A 21,543-nucleotide genomic window follows, 5' to 3' on the forward strand; every position below is an offset into this window, starting at 1 on the left:
AAGTTGAAGAGTAGTGACCTAGCATTTAAAGATACAGTACATTTGCGATATTGTCCCTATTCCACTTACCAACTTAACTCACTGAGTTTTGAGTTTGAACATTAGGCTTGCTCTTGTAGCTCAGATTTACATCAACAGTCACTGGATTGCTTTGTTTCTGAGCAACATCACAACCTTCACATGGGAGTAATGTTCCCAAGGGACCTAAAGAGTGTGCTGTCACTCCACTGACAGCCACCACTGCCCTGCCCCACTGAAAACTGTTGTCACCTTCTAGCACTGCAGACCACAGAAGGCTGAGAGTGTGCAGGACATAAGCAAAAGTGCAACCTACATTACACTCATTAACAAACAGTGAGCCATTCTGGAGGGACTAATGATTGAATGAAGTCACGTGGAGTAATCTTCAATTTGAGTGAAAGTCTGTGGAAACCCCAGTAAAGTCTGAGACTTGCAGAACATATTCCCAGGTGCAGTGAAGCTATCCTGTTTGTGGTGGCCCATATATTTCTATAACATCTGTATTACAAGAGTGTAAATGTGATCGCAACTGTCAAGAAAGATGAAAGCTGGCATTACTGTTTTTTTTTGACACAACACTATCCTAATTCAAACCTTCATCTTACAATGCATTAATGTTCTATTGGAATTGTGTGACAATGGAGCAATACAGCTTCTACAATATATGTTTTGTATATTTATAGACAGTATATGTAAGTATAATGCACATATATATGGTATACTTAGCAAGTATTCATTATGTTCCCAAGTAAATGAACCCTGTCCATGTTGGAGAATTCATGAGCTTTCCTCTTGCACCACCGTTAGGCCAGAATGCCAACTTGCACACAGGACATCCCATAAATGTAACAATTTCATTTAATGCCATTAAATTTGGTGATCACACTTGTGCTTCCGATTTGTTTTAAACCTTTTGACCTAAAGGTGTGTGAAAAAGTGTGCTAGTATGAACACAGCCCTACATTTTAGCCTCTTGTTATTCATGGTCATTGATCACCAGCGACGTCTCATAGCATGCACTTTTCATATATTGCGATGGGGGGAGCCCCTGTGTAGTGCATGGCCCCAAACTTCCACCACGATGATGTTTTGCAACATTGCAAAATGTAGCTGGCAAATTGGCTGCAGCTGAACGAGCCCTTAGTATTTCGGATTGTTAAACATAAGTTTTTAAATAAGTCAAAGGCTGGCATGTAAAAAAGAAACAAACAAACAAAAAAACAAGAAAAAGGAAATTATCGAAAATATAGCAGAATATGTCAAACAATGGCAATCAAAAGCTTGTCTCCGCGCACACGAAAAGCACACTGTTATAATTTAAAACAAGTAACCTAGCTCATACCTGGCAAACTTTTACTTTTTATATATATTCATCGCCGGTCATAAGCATTCCCTTTAAACGGCTGCCGCACTATCAAGCCGATGGGGTCCTGTTGACTTTAGACTTTTGTTACTATTGCGAACAGACAAATCCATTCGCAAATGTTTGTTTACCAGTTTCAAGTTGGCATAAGAGACCGACATACTCGGCACTGTAAAGAGAACTTATTCTCACATACAGCTTCGCTTGTAGAGTTAAGTAATCCCCTCCCCCCTCCTCCCTGTCTCGAGGTGGTATCGCCCTTCCCATCTGTTCAGCTCCGGTGAGACTCTGATTGAGGCAGATTGTAGCGCTCCGCGGGTCGCAATGGCAACTGTCCGAACAGGGCAGCAGCAGCAACTTTTGTCGTATTTGTAATGTCACGGAGACATTTTAAGTCATTGGAGAAACTACTTTCTAATGTGAGAAGCAAACGTTACACAATTTCTCCAGTTCGAAAATGTCCCAGGGATGTACAGTTTCTGTGGAAGAGATCCAGTCTTGGTGGGAAGTCCCCGCCATAGCCCACTTCTGCTCGCTGTTCAGGACAGCATTCAACCTTCCAGACTTTGAAATAGAGGTAAATCAGAACTGTGGTCTCTTTCAGTAACATCGAATGTATTTCATTGCGGAAATGAAAAGTTGTTTGTGTCAGCTTTTTTGCCTGCGTGTTCTGACGAGCGCATTTATAACTAGCCATCCGGTTAACCAGCTTAGCAGTGTTCCCTGAACTTCTCGTTCGTTCACGTTACTAAGGCAATCTTATTGGGTGCGAGCTAGCCAGCTCGTTAGCACAACTACAAGCTAGCTGTAATTGTTAACTGTTGGGCTCCAAAGTTGAAAGTTACCAGATGAATACAGTATTCATGATGATCTAATGATCCGACGTGTAACGTTACGTGATGTAAAGACGCTCCAGTGTTCTTGAGTAACTTTAGATAGAGGTGCTCTTAAAACAACCATGTGCCACTCGTTTGTTTTCATTTGGCCAGAGCCTCATGTTGATGTTGAACAGCGACCTCAGTCCAGGTCATTTAAACAAAAAGTAGATCAAAGACTATGACGAGAATATGTTAAAAAATTCTGTATATGCTGTTAGAAGTGGCGAAACGCTGCGAAGGACATTTGAGTAGTAACATTTTTGTAGATTACGTTTATGCAGATGTAGAAATGTGTTTATAGAGCGAAAAGTCGCGCATCAGCTCGAATCGATGGCCTGGACACGGCGTGGACCGTGTGGTCGTGTTTTGTTTCTTTTTCTGTCGCATAAAGTTAAGTTCATGGCGTGAGGTTCGGTTTATTGTCTTGCAGTTGCAAGCCATCTGGCTTGGGTAGCCATAGGGACGCAGATGCTCCTCGGGCATTGTTTGCTCGCCTAAGTCCCATTTTGTTGCAAGAATCATGGTTGAAACGTTCGTTTCCGACATCAGCAGGGCACAATAAGTTATAGGGGTAAGACCTTCCGCCTGCTGTCTGTTTTTATCACAGGATAAACGAAAATGATTACACCGCGATTGCATAATTAACTTTATCACTCGATTTGATCCTCCTTGTTCTTTTAAATATATCCGGACGCCACAGAACAGCCATTCCGTTATGTGTGTATTCAAGTATTACTTCAGAGTTAATGAAGATTGTTTAGTCCATCGAGGAATGACTGCGCTTTAAAGAAATTGGTAAGGTCAACATCACGCATCAACAGTCTCCATCACTCATTCATCCCCACCCCCTTCGGCAGGGAAACACACGCAGGCATCGCTTTGTTATTAAACGAGGTGCAGGCCAGATGGGGGATCGCACTGCACCTAGTTTACATGAAAGTTGAGGGTGTTGTGCTGTTCCATTTCTTCTGTGGATGAGTTTGGATTTACGACAAACACATTATTGTTAACGCTGAGGATGCCTTATCCAATGCTGCTTGAGCTCTTTGATTTTAACTTTACAAATGCTTCTGTAGACCAAGCATGATTTGAGCCATTCATCTTAACGCCAGGGTCGTTCTGTTGCTGCTCAGTACAAATGGTGCATTCTGCTTTAGCTGCATAAGCAGATCTCATGTGCAGATACACCCCTTCAGCTGGATTCTGTGACAATATTGGGATTGATGTGGTAGTCTTACACTTGGACATCTCAATAAGACACACAAGCGTTCAAGGTCATTACTGCTTTAGTTCTCAGTGTAATTATCTGTAGCTGCATTTCTGATAATAGCAATGTATATAGTAATAGAAGTTTAATGCTTTAGTTCTTTGATTGAAAGCTAGTGGAAAGTACATTTCTTTGAAAGATTCTGTGTCTGTCCAACATAGTGTCAGTGCTGAAACCTCTACATAGTCCATGGCACTGAGTTCGTCTCATGTTGTTGAGTATTTGTGATATCAAAACCCATTCCAAATCACTGAACGAATTTTGACATTGGTCTAGTCAGACATGAGATGATTGTGAATGATATCAAAACGGCCATGTGACATAAGCTAAAGCGTATTTCGTCAGCTTTATCAAAGTGTGTCTCTGTATGTGTTGAATGGCTCTTCAATGTGGGAAACAAGAAATCATGTTTTTCCTGCTTTGTTTCCCTTGTTTATATTTCTCGTGGAGTATTTCTGTTTTGAATGAAGCAGGTGGCTTTCTAGGTGTACAAATTAAAGACCACACACATACATGTACAATGTGCTGTAAAAAGAATTGTAGAGTGGCTACTTTCATATGTGGCAGGAGGAAATATACATTTACAGCTAACACTGATGGTGTGTATTTAGAACCTGGTAGAGTGTAATTCACATATATAGCATGTATTTAAAGAGGCGGTTTGACTGATCAACTTGTATCTGACCCGGGCTGTTGGTCAGAGCTGATTTTGGTCTCTTTCCTCTCGACTTTTCATCAAAAGCACGTCATCTCTCACCCTAGCAATAAGTGTGTGGGGTGCTGCTTTTACACCAGTGTGCATGTGCCGTTTGTGTGTAAAGTGGCCTTTTGGAGAGATTTCAGTGTCCTAAAGTCAGAAAAAGTAGACGATGCAGGCTACCTTATTCACCCTTCTGTCTCCTACACAACACAACTCTTCACTTCACTGACAATATGATGAAATGAAGATATCAGCTGACTTAGTCGTATCTTGTTAGTCTAGTTCTTGCTTGGCTTTTCAAACTCAAACTTTCACACCAACTTCTGGCACTCCAGTGATCTAACAGTAGTTGGGAATGACCTGTTTCAGTGTCTGAATATTTGGATCCAACATGTTCACAGTTTCTACTACTGTAAGTAGTAGAAACTGTCATGACAACTGGCAGACATGTTTGTTTTGCTTAATGCCGCATACCAGCAACAAGACAAGCTAGCTGGGGCACTGTCACAAGACTCTCATTTACCTTTGGCCTTGTCTTGACTTGTACAGTGAAGGCTGATGAAAATCGATGAGTCCACTTGTATGTAATAGTCAAGTAATACAAATTTGACAGCTGGCAAGGTCTTTCAACTTGGAGTTAATTTTCTTTTGTCTTCCTCCAAGAGATCTTTGTGGGTGTGCTTGAATGGATGGGTAATGTTAGTCACCTCCAGCTGCAATCCTATCTCTGATGCATAGGTTGAATTACCCAAGAATTGTGGGGGGAAAAGGGGTCAGGAAATGGCTGTCATTGGTCGGGACAGAGTGGGGGGTGTCGAGTGATTTCACCCCGCCCTGGGCTTTAGTGTCAACATTCCCATACCATCAGGCCTTCCTTGTGGACATTATATTGGCTGCTGTCGTCTTTGTTCGTGTAAGTCTTTGCCACCCTGTCCCTGTGCTGTAGACAGCAGGGGTCAATATTGTGATTGCTGAGAGCCTCAACCAGCTCTGCATATCAAATATTTCCATGTACTTCCTTGTTAGACATCTATTCTGGGTTTGCCCTCTGGTGTTAGCTTTGGGACATGAGTGAGACGAATGTGGGGTTGCATGCTTCCACAGCATTAGTTTGTTGTGGAGCTCAGTTGTTAGGAATGACTAGTCTAAAGTCTTGTTGGCCATTTCATCACATTAGGAAGTGATTAAGTAGTGTTTTTTTCCGTGCAAGTTGAGGTATAAGTGGAGAACTCAGGATGGCTGGGCAACTGACTAAATGTCCACTCTAATAGTGTCACTGAAACACCTGTTAATTTCTCTCATAAAGGAGACTTTTGTAATGATTGCCACATTTGAGACCACGATGCTTTGCACCACATGAAACTGCTACCAGGTTGGTTATTGACAAAGTCAGTGATGCAGTTGGACAGTGCTGTTGTGATACTGTAGGGGCACCTTTTTTCTTTCTACGGTGCTGGTCAGTGATAATGCAGTGTCCCCCCAATCTCCTTGGCTAGCCTTACAGAACAGCCCCTTGCACATTGTTCCTTGGCTGATGCACTTCAGTGTTGCTGGTTTCCACTTTCCTCAGGCCACAGGCAGTGAGCTGGGAAAGCTCTGTGTGTTTGTGTGTCTGTGTGTGTGTTTGTGTGTGTGAGAACAAGAGAGTTGCGTTGGTAAGAAGGACAAGAAAGAAAGAATGAGTGGGAGGTAAGGGGGAAGTGGAGAAAAGTGTCCTAGAGGAAGCGAAAGCACATAAGTATGAAAGAGTGAGAGAGTAATCTGCAGGAATGGGGCCCAGGGTCAGCATGCCTGTCCCCTTTATCTGGCTTTTTGCCTCTATGTTTTATGCTTGATTTCTTGGCTATGTTTCTGTAGAATGACACCTGAAATCCCACAGCCAACAGAAGCTGCAGGCCTCTGTTGCTGGATCCTCAATAATGTGCCCTGCGTTGCCTGAGATGGCCCTTCATGCCAAGGACCCCTGTCCCGGTCATCTTGCCTCTCTGTGCTCTGAGGGCTCTGTTTGGCACATCTTCTTGCATTTATTCCATGTATCTTCATAAGCTGCCTGTCATCATCGTGTTTATTCCTTGAATTAGCCTCTGCTTTGGAGAAGTTCATTATTAAGCTAGCGTGGAGCTAACTGAAATGGGAAATTTATAAGCCTTTTACACGGCTTTAACTTATGGGCATCCCACCATCTTGGGGTCAATAAAAAAATGCCTAGGGATGAAAAAAGACAAATTTTGGGATGGTTGCTGGGTGGAAGGTAAAACCAGCCTTACAAAAATTCAAAACACAATTCCAACACTGCAGTCGCACACATACACACACTGTGAGAAGGTGAACCACGACAGTGACATCTGAAAGCTGAGTACCTGTCACCGCTACAATGCCTTCCTCGAGTGGTGGTGGGATTTTGCACCTTAGTTACATAATCTCCTCACGTTGGAGCACGCCAGACAGGTGGCTTTGTCACACAGGCACGCACACACAAATGTATTTCATTTTTCCCCAAACAAATTACTAACACAACTTTTTGCTGTTTGCCATAGTGCAGTTGTTGCTGTGAAAGCCCCATTAATAGAATGTTTTGACTGAATTTGATTTTTTTCCTTTGATATGATCATGAATTTAAAGATATTAAATATTGGTTTCAGGATTGGCCCAAAATTAAAAAATCATGGGCCATTTGAGTCATAGCAGACATTCTTTTACAGCAGATCTGGTTTTAGTCACATCCTCATTGCCATCACTTGTCCCGCTACCCCATACCCATTAGCAGTCACTGTACCCTGTCCCCTTCCCGAGCCCCAGCGGTCTCCCTGTCCCTGAGCCCCAGCCCCTGGCATCACCATGACTAAACCCCAGATGGTGGTTCTTTCTTTCCCTTCCCCCTGGAGGGTGGAGGCACTCCAGTCTGACTGGGTGCTAGCTGCTGCCGCCGCTGCAGCCCTTCTGGGGGGGGGGCTCCTATTTTCGTAAAGCCTCCAGTGTAATTGTGAAAGAAGATTTAGTCCTATTAGATCTGGTAAATAAGCGAGAGCAGGCTGCCTGTGAGCACGTCCTTGTTTCTGTTGTCTAGAAAGCAACTGGATTAATGGGGAATAAGATCAAGCCTTAAGGGTTGCTTCATCATGGCCCAAATTCAGACAGTCGCACACTCTTGCCGATTTCAAGTTTTTGTGGATTGTAACTACAAATAGTCACTTAATGTGTGCTGCTAGTCTGGCCTCAATAAGGGGGCTTTTGATGTGAGGTTATATATATAAATATATATATATATATATATATATATATATATATGTACGTATGTATATGTATATGCACTGTTCAATCGTCCCTTGCATCCCTTTCCCTTTCTCTTCCTCTGTCCCACCCACAGACACATCTCCAGCTCAGCTCTTACAGCCTCTCATACATGAGCCTCTGACTCTCCTCTCTCGAGATCAGGCTACACATAAAGCCTTAAAAACTTTTTTCACACTCTGCGAGTACCCCTCGAAGATCAAAAACCTTTTTGGATGTCTTTTTAATACCCTCCCTGACATGCACTGTGAGGGGGCTTTGTAAGATGCTTCTGCCCCTCCCCCATTTGTGATTGACAAGTGAGAGCAGCAGTACATGCATCAGATGGTTTCACATGGGGAGTGTGTGCACAGAGGGGGAGGTAGAGGGGCACATACACCGGGGTTTGTTTCAGCCAGCTCCATTGTTGCAGCTCCCCATGGTTCCCTCTCTCTGTCTCCAGTCTGGGGCGGCATCCCTCCAGTGTTGCTTTCTCACTCGGGTTGTGAAGTAGCGATGAGACAAGTGAGAGAAACCAAGTGATGAAAATTTCACCCAACCAGGTCTTATCCAGTGGGCCTCAGAAAATGTACAGTGGTTAATATATGTGTTTGGCCTTCCTTGAAACAATGTTTTTTCGTTGTGTTGATGTGTGTGATGCAACAACACAGTGTAGTCTAAGAAAGTACGATGACCTGTGGCACTGTAGCAGGGTGCTGCCTGGCACACACTTGGCTGACTACATGTATTGCAGGAGGCTAAAATACAGACTTCTGTCTGGCACACTGGGTGTTCTCAACACCATTGTCTTTACACATTCTTCAAAATATTAACTAGTGCTCAATTTGTAGGCTCTTCCTCACCTGTTGCTGTTGGACCGATGACACTGTTATTTGGAAATATTAGGCCTGTGTGGGCATACAGACTGAAAAAAGCCCCTTGTTAAAAACAGGTTACAGTGCTGTGGGTGTGTTGTTTCAGTTACTGGTGACACAATCAAATACAATCCAGGAAAGCCAGTTTGAGTGCGAGGGTGGCCCTGCGTTTTTTTTCTTTATAATCTTGAGCTCTCTACATTGGCATGCCCATCTCATTCAAATGAATGAGAGAGCTATGTTTTTTCACACAGAGGTCATGTCAGTGTGGTGTGGCCGAAGTGCTTTTGGGACTGTTGTGCTGTTGTTTGGAAACAGTGTACACTCTCAAAGTGCTGCTATTGCCAACTCAACATAAGCTAAAAAAGTATAAGTCAATAAGTGCAGGTTTCCCACCTGCAAACACAGCCAGTTGTGATTTTTTTTGAAAGCACTACTACACTATTTAGGCTTTGCTTCTGAGCAGTGTCTAAAAAGCATCACATTTTGGAAAGCAATACACTTCTGTTGTCAGTATGCCACGTTTTTCATGCAGGGCTAATCTTGTTATTCTTGTTTGGTTATTTTTCCTCTTCTGTCCAGTAGCAGTTCCTCTTCAGTTCTGTGTGTTTTAACTCCACGGCTGCAAGCCGTCTGTTTCATGTTGTTTTCTCCTTTTCAAGAGTCCTCCCTCTGTCATCCACAACCACACTGGTCAAGGACTGTTTTTTCTCCTTTCGGGTCAGCAGGCTGAATTTTTAACAAACTATTTGTGTGCGTATGTTCATGTGCAGGTCCATGTTCATGGGATGTCAGCTGGAGCAGAAAGTTCCATTTTATGTAGGTGTTGTGGTTTCCTCAGAGCTGGCATCTCCTGTGCTTAATGATCGTCTTCCACATAGCCAGTGAGCTAGGCCAAGGCATAAGGCCCCCTCCCAAGTCTCTTCTTCCTCTTCATACACCCCAGCCACTCGCCCACCTGGCCCTGACATTGGCACTATAATAAAAATCTGTTGAAAGTTTGAACTGACCTTCCAGTTGTGTAGTGTATGAGCTATATTTAGTGTTGTCACTCTTCCCATGTGGTAGAGCTGCTCTTTTAGACCAACCTGAAGTCATTCTTCCCGTTCACATGTTTTCAAGAACAAATGGTGTCCTTGCCTGGGGGGTCTAAATGTTTGAATGTGTCGCAGTGCTACTTAAGGCAGGTGTGGGGGACACAACTTTTCACTCTGGTTAACAGACCTGTTGTAAATCAAGACTGACTATGTAGACAAATCAGCCAACGAGTTCTTGTTTTGGTATGTCAGTCAGATGTGTGTGGCAGCAGCTCAAAGATGTTGATACTTTACTCTGATGATCAGATGAACGGTACATCCTGAGGATGCAAGGGCGTTTTCCTGTGGTGTTATGGCTGTGTGTGCATGTTTGTCATGTGGCAGGAGGTGGTTATGTGTGGGGGAGGAGGGTGTTGTCAGATGATGGCTCCTGGAGGAACCATGTGTGAGATGAAAGTGGGAGGGGAGTGGGGGAGGAAGAAATAAAGAAAGAAGCGAAGGAGAGGAAGAGAGGAGCCTTTGCACAACAAACAGGCCTCCCTTCCCCCTCTAGCTAGCTGTACACATGTCCTCCAACTGTTGGTGATATAGACCCCGGAGGAGCTGTTAACGGCAGTGGCATGGAAAGTGTCTGCTGTAAGCGTAGTCAGAGAGGCTAGCCCCTTGATACCACAGGCTGTGGATCAGCCACAGTCTTGGAGCCGCTGATGCAAACGCTGCCACTCTGCTTATCACAACCCTGTTTCTCTTTTTCTCATTTGTAGCCTGCATTGGCCAGACACACACACACACATTTTATTTCTATTTTTCTTTCTCTACACATAGGTATTGGGACACATGATGGGGCCCTTTGTGTCCTCAGAGAAAAGCAGAATTCACTTTTATCTGCAAATGCAGATGGTCTGTTCAGCCTTGAAGTCACTTTAGCCTTGATGTCTCCTTTCTTTTAAAGGATAACTTTCGTTTTTTACAACCTGGACTTTATTTGTAGCATTAATTACAACCATTTAGACACCCAGACAACTTTGGTGGCATTTGGAGTCGTTTTGATGAAATTAGCCCCAGAGGAGCGGCGCGTATATCCGTATAATGCGAGTTATCGGGGCACCTGTGCATAGCCTCTATAAACGCATAATCTGCGGCGAAACTCGTTCATATTCCAATATTTGCTTTGTGAAAAAATAACAGCAGAGTTAGCCGTGTTGTGGCTGGCTGCTCGCAGCGCGCGGCGCTCGAAAATGACGTCATCCACGTCAGAAGTAGTTGTCTAGAGACAATGGATGTTGATAACATGCCACCACGGGCTCAGAGGGGAATAGCACCAGCATATATTAACAAAATATTGGAATATGAACGAGTTTCGCCGTAGTTTATGCTTTTATAGAGGCTACGCACGGGTGCCCCGATAACTCGCATTATACGGATGTACGCGCCGCTCTTCTGGGGCTAATTTCTTCAAAACGACTCCAAATGCCACCAAAGTTGTCGGGGTGTCTAAATGGTCGTAATTAATGCTACAGATAAAGTCCAGGTTGTAAAAAACGAAAGTTATCCTTTAAATAGCCTGGTCCTTCCCTCCTCTCATGTGAGTAATATGTGCTCATGTCTCCTAATTTCTACCACTCTGGGTCTCATATCAAACGGAGACCTAGAGTTTTGTCCTCCCAGGGGCAGACTTATCTTTGCCGTGGCATCATGACCCTTTCATGCAGCAGATGCGCACATCATGCAAGTTTACTGAATGCACATTGGACGCATTCTTATGAGATAGCTGTCACGGGTTAATCCATGCTTGTCACCTTTAGCAGAGTCTCTAGTCAACAGTGCATTGCCAGGCATTTCACTGGTAAACTGTAGAATCACACAGTTATATTGCAGCAGTACTTGATAAAAAGTCGTTCCAGTTTCACATCTCTTCTTTTGTTAGTATGCACCGTCCTTTTTTTGCTATGCATGCTTCCTATTTCTCCCAACTGTTTGCCAGTTGGTTGTTATTGGGTTCATTTGGTGATTCTGACAGCCTCCAGTGAAGTGAAACTTTTAGCCTTTTGTCTGAATCGTTACAGTTGGGATCAGTGTGGGGCAGCAATTATATCAGGGTGGCCATGGCCCCACCTTGGTAGCGACCCTGACACCACAGTTCCTCACGTGAGTACAACACAAGTTTCAAAAAAGTTGGCATACTGTGTGAAACACAAAAAACAGTCAATTGCACATGAACTGTATTTCTAACAATGGTTTTATGAAGTGTGTCCGGGCCCATCTAGTAACATCCTTTATACAATCGTGTTCACAAAGTGGTGAACCTCACTCCATCCTTACTTGTGAATGACTGAGCCTTTTTGACTGAGTTTTTGAGCATTCCACAACTTTCTTTTGAGGTTGTATTAACAAACCCTAAACAGGGAGGCAATATCACAGTGGCAATACTATTTAATCCATTTTAACGTCTACCTAGCTAGTTCGTACTCCCCTTTAAGGGCTTACGCCATAACTGTGGCATTTCTGATGCTAGTGGAGATTGTTCAGGGTGAAGACAAGATGAAGAAAGTAAAAGACTATTGTAGATTTTCCCGTGCAAACATTTTGCTCTCTGCCATCCTCTGTCCTCACAGAATAGTTTCATATTCAGCAGTGAAATGAGGTGGACCGTCCGGCTGTCATTTCACAATTGAATAAAACAATGTGAACACAGTCACTGTGAACTGTGATAACTAAAGCACTACACAGTCCAATTACATATGATATGCCAATTTAGCGTTGCAGTGACCCCATCGGCGGGTAAAATGCAATATATACCTGCAGTGACATACTGAGAGTTCATACTGGCATGTTTTGTTTTTTAAGTATTGTGTACATTTGTGGTATGGATATGAACAACACCAGGTGTGTGTGTATGAATAAGGGAATAGGGTTAAAATAACATTAAGGCCTTGCTTGTGTGTATGACAGAAGCTGCTAACTTAACAGGGAAAATTGAGGCATTTTTTTCTGTTCATTGCGGAGGTGCATTAGGTGTGAGGAAAAAGCAAAATAGCTGTAAGCCGTGTTGACACCACAGGTGTTACTTCTGGCACTGTGTGGCATTCTGTTAAATAGGTGGATCAGTGAGACAATGCCTCAAAGAATTGTTTTTTAGTGGAGATTTTCAGTCTAGATGCTGCTTTGTTTTCCCACCATGCTTATAAATATTATAGGAGAATTGCTGCCAATCACCTTTTCCACTACTAGAGTCTGCACTGTCCTCAGCTACAGTGGAGCCAGCAAACGGCTGGAGTGAGGACAATGTGTGGAGGAAGGGGAGAGATAAGGAAGACGGAGAGAAGTAAAGAGTGGGGTGGAGAGTGGAGTGAGGGTCTTGTCAGGGGAATAATAGAATGCCTCAGAGGTCCTCATAGACATTGGTCAGCAGGACAGGGGGAGGAAAAGGGTGGGGAAGAGAGTAAGAAGAGGTTAAGCTGGCGAGAGAAGCAGAAGCAGAGAGAGAAACAGCAGGGGAGTCAGGTGAGAGAAATGGCAAATACCTTTGGGGTGAATTGCTGATTGCGAGCCAGGCCCACAGAGGGCCTGTAGTGATGACACACCTTTTGACTAAGCCATGACTCACTCTCCAATCTTTGTCCTGGTGTGTGAATATGAATACCCTGTTTTGTTCACTGCAGTAGCTTAATGATAAATCTGACCGTTAAGCCCGATGATTTATGCTCTTTATAGCTTATCTTCATATCCAGCTCACTTATCTTTGAGTCCCATTGATCATTAATGTGAAGCAGCCAAAGTACTACATTGTGTTTATTTTGTTGAGACACCTGCATGAATGAATGTCAGTAAAAGAGTGCATTTTTGTCTGTTGTTATGTTTGCCAAAGGTTGTGGCTTGTGTCCTTGTAGTGTACTGGTTTGATCACTGCTTTTCGTGTGTATGTGCTTATAGAGGGAACAGGTCCCCACAGGACATGTCGAGCTGCAGTGGAGTGTCCCTTGCAGCCCTTCATCAAACTGAGTGTATGTTAGCGTGAGGCCGCAGAGAGATTCGGTTGCTAGATGGATGGCTAAAGAAAGGGCAGTACACCACATTAATTCCTTTTCCCTCTGCCATCTGAGACGCTGTGTGGCACTTCAAAGGTGGAGAAGGGTGGTGTTAATCCAGGGGCTGTAGCAAGCCCTTCACGCTGCTGTGCTGTACTCAACTCTCCACTCTTCCCCCAGCTCTGGCCCCCAGCTTTTTCGAATCTTGATCAAAGTACAGTCCGTCTCTGATGGATGGGCTCACTCTTGCTCATAGGCTACTTGATGGTGGACCAGGAAGTGGAAGGCAGCATAACACAGGATCGCTCTGCATCCATTGCACAGTGTACACACAGAGATGCGAACTTTCTATCCTTAATATTCAGAGCTCATGGCTATGACAGCAGTTCTGCAGCTGGATAGCACACATACATGTGAACAAGCCATAACAACAGGTGCTTGCTTAGGCTAGATGTACACTGTACAGTATCAGAGTTTAAGGAGGTATACAAGCCGAATTCCCAATATTTGAGAAAAAAACTGCACATTACATGTCCTTAGAAACACCGTTGCTCACATTAGTGTTCTGTCCAAATCCAGAATGTGTTTATTACGTTCAATGTTGCTCTTGTATTGTGAGACGAAGAGCCATGTGGTTTGTCACACTTGTCAGTATTGCAGCATTAGTCAGTCTAAATCAGTGGTATATAAAACTGTTTGTATTGAACACCCAACCATCAGCATGTCAACATGTTTCTTTTTGTTTTTTGACCTTGCCGTATCTGAAAGTATGAAGGCAGGAAACCGTTTATCCAGTTGCTGTGCCATTGTTTGACGGGACATAGCATTATCAGGGCAAGACGGGAATTGTGTTTGGTGAATGTGAGATGTCCTGCTACTTTAAGAAATAAAATGTCATTTGGTGTACTCTTAGCCTTACTCTCACATGCACCAATTCTGTAACCTCAGATCCTCCTGTTTAAGTCTTGTTACTAGACTGTTACTGTTATTAGAATTTGTCTCGTCTCACTGTGAATATGTTGATCTGAACTGCTCCTGTTTTGTGTTGTAAGACATAGCTGATTTTTCTCTCTTGTCATCAAACTTGCTCTCCTGGTATGTTTCTCTAGTAGCTCAAGTCAGAAGCAGGAGCAAGCTGTCTTGAGTTTTTCCCCACATACTCTTTTCTAACCTGAAGCACAATCATTAATCTTATCCTGTTTTTCAACTTCTCTCTCAACCTCCTGTCTGCCTCTCCCCTCCTCCTCTGTTTTTCATTGGGCTGACTTTTTGGCTCCTGGCTTCCGTCATTCTCCATGGCTGGGAGGTGTGTACGCTGACCTTTTGTGACCCATGAGCTCAACCAGGTTCCTCTAGAGAGAGGCAGGCTAAGAGGACAGGAGTGAGCGCACGATAATTGAACGTGCCTCCTTGTCCTTGAGATAATTTTGGACCATTTTTTTCCTCTTGAACCTGCAGTAGTACTTTTGTGAATGTTTGAGAGAGGGAGATTGACACAGAGAAAGAGCTCGGGTCTGTTGTTATTGTGAGAGCATTGACCATGAGGGGTAAGGAGTGGTCAGCTGCACTCAGTCATGTTGTTTTTCTGAAGAGCGACTGGTTGAGCTTCAGCCTGAAGGGGCTGCTTTGCATCCTGCAAAAGGGGGCTTTAAGTGAAATGGACACTTGGCTGACGGAGAACTGTGCATTTGCATTTCTGCCCTCTCAGCCTCCTGTTCTCTCTCTCCCCTCCTATTCCACTCTAGAGCCTTTGGGTATCATTTGGAAGTGCAGTGGGGATGCTGTGTCTTGGTTGGTCAGTAGAGGAGTGGAGGGGGCATGGCTGTGTTGCGGCTCTAGGCCCCTGCTGCCTGCTGTCTCCCCTTGGTGCTTTCAGGTCCTTTAGAGTTTGTTCTGCTGGTTACTGCTGCTTCATAAAACCTCAATGGCTGAAACACAATGCCAGGCAGGAGAGGGGTCGTGGCTGAACTTGAACCTCGCCTCCAGTCAACCACTGGCAAACCAAGAAGCCCTAATCAAACAACTTCCAAATTCCAGCCACCCCTCCTGCTGACCTCTGCCCGATTACCTCTATTTATATTGTTGTTTATTTTGGTGTTATTTGTCATTTTCTTATGGTACTAGCTTGATGAGCAGGAACAGCTAAAGGTAGCAATTTACTTCAAAGAAGTATTTTATTTGCCTCATTTGAATGCAGTATAACAGTGATGCTGCTGAAATACAACTCAGGGAGACTGACTGATGCGATGGTCATTGTTTTTGGAAATATGACTGATGATATACAGTCTCTAGAAGTGTATGATTAAACTTTGTCCCACGGTCCTATCTTAAAACAAAGCACACAAACAAACAAAACCAAGATCGCAATACATAAGAATCATAATACATCAGATTGTCACCCAAGTATGGTGATAGTATCAAATTTGGAGACAAGTCTTTTGTCCCAGCCCTGACACCAACATATACATGCTGAGTAACTTAGTGTGTATGTCATGCATGCATGTCATCTCACAGCTGAGATATTGTTTTATCTTATAAAACAACTCTAAACAACTGTTTCATACATAAAAAATTAACTGTGTTTTGCTCGTCATTCTTTTGCATAATTGAAAGAGTTATCCTTTGAAACTCCTCTGGTTCCGTCATTGAGCATCTGAGCTGTGGAACATTTATTGATATTTATATCTGTAAATTTGTACTTTTGCACAGATGGCTCTGATCTGTTTAATGCAAGTATTTGCTGAGTTCTTCACATGTGCATCGACCCTACTGTCTCCTTTGTTATGTTTGTGCCCAGGAGCTTGAGAAAGCCCTTTCGGTGCAGGATTTGGACTTCCTTGGGGACCTAATTGCTTGTCTTTTGCAAGGATGCTACCAGCGCAATGACATAACGTAAGTATAGAACAAAAAAATCTGGTTTATTGGCAAAGGCTGTTGAAGCTTCCTGTTTCAGGGTATCCACAACAGATGGATGAGGTTTTGAGTCATTGTCGAGGGTGTAGTAAAGTTGTTTTTTAAACAGTAAACAGCAAAAATGCAACCTTTACAGTCGACAGTTTCATTACATTACGCTGAAGTTTTGGGGTCACCGTCTGGTTTCAGTTCAGTAAAAAAGAGCCAGCGGGTCATGGGACATAATTCCTTTTGCATATCAAGCAAATAAGCTAAAATAGGCACAATTCAAGCATTCTGGCAATGAATCATTTGAAAATTTATGATAAGATACTGATATATTACCTTCATTTTGGTTGTGATACTAGAAAAGTCTTACTTTTTTTTTTTTTTTTTTTTCTTGTTTGATGAAATATTCAGTAAGTAAGGCTATGAGTCTGATTAGGAATTCGATGCTACTTAAACAACTGTTTGGACTGTACTTAAATCAGTTTTAAACCTGCACTTACTCGTATTGTTGAAATAGCTTTTACAGACCAAGGTCTAGATCTTAAACTGTCAGAACCAGATTAGCGGAAACATTTTAAATAAAACATTAGAGACACAATGGAATTTGATCAATGATCATGATTTCTCAGCCAAAATAAAGCCAGGATTTCCATCTCCTTCAAGTTAGTCATAGCACCCAGGAGCTTTCATAGGAAGTCTGAGTCACCAGCACAGTGACTCGTTGAGGAGCCAGAATTTACTCATCATGTGGTGATTAGGTCTGTGGTGAAATCATGTTGTACTACTCCTGCGACATATGAAAACAGCATAACCACTGAAACTTTTCTCTCCCCCGTGATCAAATGATGGGAGAAAGTGAGTGTGTAGCAGAGGTTGTTATTGAAATGCACATATATATGTCTAATATCTCATGGGGTTTCCCCCATCATACACATGTTATTCTAGCCCATCATGAGAAAGTAGCATAGTGGTACCAGTGAGCCGATAAGCAGAGAGACAGGAATGATCCAGTTTTTCCACCCAGGCAACCGGTAACAGGAGGACAACCTGCTTTATTGGACTGGACAGGCGCTGGCATCCTGGGGGTGGCTGCTCAGCACTGGCCTTTCACAGAGCTTCCCTTTTCATCCGCACGTGTTAAACGCTCTGCCGGAGCGGGGGACAGGAGGGAGGGAGGATGTTGGAGAGAATGAGGGACAGAAAGTAGGAGAGAGATTGGGTAGCGATGAGGGGGTAGCCTGCAGCTGTGTGAAAAGTGCACACTGCTCTTTCAAGATAAGCCATTTTTTCTGCCCCTCTTTCTCTGTGCCGTTGCATAGATGCTCACCCCTGCCCCAAGCCCTTGTTCTGTTCATCTGAGTTGGAACTGAAAGGTACAGATTAATCGGCTAGACCTGAACCGGAACCAACATTTATTTACCAGCTCCTACTCATAGCAGAAATACAACCCCACTCCCATTCAAAGAAACCCATCTTTTCTTTTCTTTTTTCCAGCTCCACCTCCTCTGTCTCACCAGCCACCAGGGTAGTTTGAACTTTGTTTGTTTCCTAAGCTATGCATTACAAAAGGATATTGAAACACGGTGTGTTGGCTTTACAATGTGCACGCAGCATTTGCAATTGAATTGGTTGCATTTATTCATACTGACAGATCTCTGGACCAACAAAAACCTTCTGTCTGGTAAAGGATTTATTATTTAATACAATAAACATCATATGACAGTTTGTAAACATCTTAACTTGTATGTAACACATAATTATATTCCTTATATAACTTAAATAACTTAATTTCAAACCAGCATTGCTGCTGATGGAAACACAGCTGACCATAGCAAACCCTGTGCATTGAAAGATAGTTTGAGTGCAAATTAACTCCTTTCTTAAAGAAAATAACATCCTGGAGGAATTTCAGTCAGGCTTTAGAACAGACCACACCACTGAAACTGCTGTGGCTAAAATCAGACTCAGACTAAATTCTGATGAAAATAAGGTCTCAGTTCTTGTCCTCTTAGACCCAAGTGCAGCGTATGATATGTTTGACCATGATATCTTAATCAGTCATCTTGAAAAGTTGGTTGGTCTCTCTGACTTAAAACGCACATCAACGGAAGAAAGTTTGACGTCAGTCTGGGTGATCATGTGTCAGAGAAACATGACATCTTTTTTGGGGTCTGCTTTGATCCATTACTGTTCTCACTGTATGCTGCCACATTAGTCCCCAGCAAAATGTATGTTTCCATAGTTATGCAGATGACACACAACTATATAAAGAGAGCACATTAGTCGAGTTTTAGCTTCTCTTTACTGGCTTCTTCTAACATTTAGAATTGATTTTAAGGTCCTCCTCCTTGTATGCAAAGCCCGTACTGGACTTGGACCAAGCTGCACTGCTAACTCCCTTGTTCAATATTTGCCTTCAACAACACTGCGATCATCTCCTGCTGGTTTATTGGAGGTTTCCAGCAACTCTGGGATGCAGCCTTTGCCAATTACGCCCCAAAGCTCTGGAACACACAACATACAGATATCAGCGTAGCAGCTTGCTGAAAAGCATGTCTTTTAACTTTAGCCATCAACTAACTCTGACGTCCTGATACAGGCTTAAAACCTCTGCACTTTGCCTCATTCTTATGCACTGCTGTACTTCTGTTAAATTTTTGTTTAAATTGTTGTTGTATTTTCCTTTAGTTTATGCATTCTATGTAATCTGTTATTAGTTTTATTTTATTACTACTATTCAGTGGGTTTTATTTTCCATCTTATGTTATGCAGGCTTTTAATTCTATCATTATATTTTAATATTCTCATCAAGTGGATTTTATTCTCCAGCCTGATTGACATTCATTTTCTATCCTTGTTTTTATGTTCTATGTCTTTTTATGTGAAACACTTGGTTAATGTGATTTCATGATTGTAAAGCACTTTGACAAGAACAGATAATTGAATGAATATAATGGCACATCAACCACTCTGACAAACTTATACAACCTACATTTCTCACTCTCCATCTCTCTTCTATTCCTTTTGCTATACTCTTTAGCCCAGAGGCATTTAGCAGTTACCTGGACGACATCATCAGCTACCGGTGGGAACTGGAAGAAGGGAAGCCCAACCCACTTCGAGGGGCCCCCTTTGAGAATCTCCCTGCTCGCACTCAGGTGGAACTGCTGCACCGGCTGTGTGACTACCGTCTGGATGCTGCTGATGTCTTTGACCTGCTTAAGGTACATATCCACAAGAATCAGCTTAAACAATCTGGACATTTGTTTTCATGCATGCAATTTGTTTAAAAAAAGGTTGTATGCATTACATTTAGTTTTGAGGTGTTATTTTTTATCCCAACGAAGTTGAAATCAATGCTAGTGAAGCTACATTAGTTAAGACGTAAGCACAGATATATGACAGTACCTAGTCTATAAGCATTGTATCCCATTAAAACTTCATGGTTAGTACATACAAATCCGCTGCTCCTTTAATTATTTTTTACCTTTTACAGGAGAAGTAGTTATAATCAGGTAGGTTTCTGATTTTAAGACGTTTGTTGTACAAGGTGAAACGCCTAAGTGGGTGCACTCCAACCCAGAGCTGGTGGGTGAATTTTAAAGTACCTGAAGAATTTTCATTCTACTAGTCATTTAATATGGGGTGTTTTCACTGTGGCCTGAAGAGGGGCTGCAAGATTTTAATTTACATTTACATTTGCTACAGAATCCAAGCAGTCTAAGTGAATTTAAACGTAATGTAGTTTTTTATTACAGCTGACAAAGATAACTCCCTGGACAGTAGCTCAGCATATATCCCAGCATTAACCAAGGTGCAACTAATAATAGCTTGACAGTTTTACCTCTGTGCTGTCTGTCTTGTGTATTTTCTCATGAGATGATCTAATAATTATCAGGCTCAATTTATGAATGCACCCATAAGATACTGAAAGCGCTTCATGTCGGTGCATGATTCACAGCCGTATAGGCTTAAACGACTGAATGACATCACCTGCTAATGACTGATGATTTGAAAACAGAGTCCTACATATGATTGGATAAATGTGATGTCTTCACCCCCACCCCCAACAGGGACTTGATGCAGATAGCCTGAGGGTTGAACCGCTGGGGCAGGATGGAAATGGAGCCCTCTACTGGTACTTTTATGGCACTCGTATGTACAAAGAAGAGCCAGTCAATAGGAAAGCAGAGAGGATTAGGTAAATACCTTCTTTCTCTGCCCAGTATGCCAAGAATGAATGTTATGTTACTGGTCATGTTTTCTGTGATTGACTGGAGCATGTGGTAAGTGTGTAATTACAATAGTAGTTTGGCACTGTTTACAGGACTGTTGAGGGTTAGTTATAGAGGGCCCCTATTTCTAATTACCCTTGTTAAAAGGCTATAATTTAAAAGAGTTTTTTCCTGCTCGTTGTTTTCCCAACAGTGAACCCACTGAACCAACTTTACCAAAGAAAAAGAAAAGGGGAAGACCACCAAAGAAGAAAAAACTGGAAGACCCTCAGCTTAGGTGAGAGAAACATTTTTGTTTGTTGTCACTGCCAACAGCCCATTGCAGAGAAATGCTTACATGCGTAGCTGTGCATATGCTACACAGATGTACCACTTATATCAAAAGAAAACATGCATTTAATTGTCACAGCAGTTGCCTGTATGCCATGTCGTCTCTCAGTGTGTAGATATTAGTGAAGGTTTGTGTAATCATGTATAAAGCCTAAAAAAGTTGTAAAAGCTGTTCTAGAAAATGACACATGATCAAGTTTTTGTAGACGTGTGTCACTATTCCCTTTGCGCTCTGTCAGTTATTGACTGACTGGTAGCCTACTGCTCGATCTGAAATGTAATAATGTTTCTTTGCCACATACTCTCTAACTATAGTCTGACCACAGATCTAGACCACTTATTTTTTAATTGGCTCTGTGGATCAATCTCATGGAAAATATCATTGATATCATAGAGCAGTTATATAAATACAATTATGTGTTGTTGTATTCCTAACATTACCCTCTCATTTTCACTGCTGTACACTGCATTTAAGATAAGAAGTGAAAAGAAGCTGAAAGAGTAGCAGGAGGCAAAGACACGACTTGCAGAGTGTCTCACTGAGATACATGTTTCCAATTGTACATACATAACAGTCTAATCTAATGTCCAAAAGGCCTAATATCCTGGAAACATGAATTTGTTCACAAAGCATGGGA

General features: G+C 42.6%; 1 protein-coding gene across 1 annotated transcript in view; it reads left to right on the plus strand.

Annotated features, from left to right (window-relative positions):
• The first annotated feature begins 1,710 nt into the window (after positions 1 to 1,710).
• Positions 1,711 to 21,543, plus strand: part of LOC121607993 (cat eye syndrome critical region protein 2) — a 34,833-nt gene continuing 15,000 nt past the window's right edge. The window contains exons 1-5 of the mRNA XM_041939080.1: positions 1,711 to 1,961; positions 16,237 to 16,331; positions 19,381 to 19,564; positions 20,414 to 20,541; positions 20,769 to 20,852. Of these exons, the coding sequence (XP_041795014.1) occupies positions 1,842 to 1,961; positions 16,237 to 16,331; positions 19,381 to 19,564; positions 20,414 to 20,541; positions 20,769 to 20,852 (611 nt within the window). The 5' untranslated portion in view covers positions 1,711 to 1,841. The remainder of the gene's footprint in view (positions 1,962 to 16,236; positions 16,332 to 19,380; positions 19,565 to 20,413; positions 20,542 to 20,768; positions 20,853 to 21,543) is intronic.

The sequence above is a fragment of the Chelmon rostratus genome, chromosome 6 (assembly GCF_017976325.1).
Source record: "Chelmon rostratus isolate fCheRos1 chromosome 6, fCheRos1.pri, whole genome shotgun sequence".
NCBI lineage: Eukaryota > Metazoa > Chordata > Actinopteri > Chaetodontiformes > Chaetodontidae > Chelmon > Chelmon rostratus.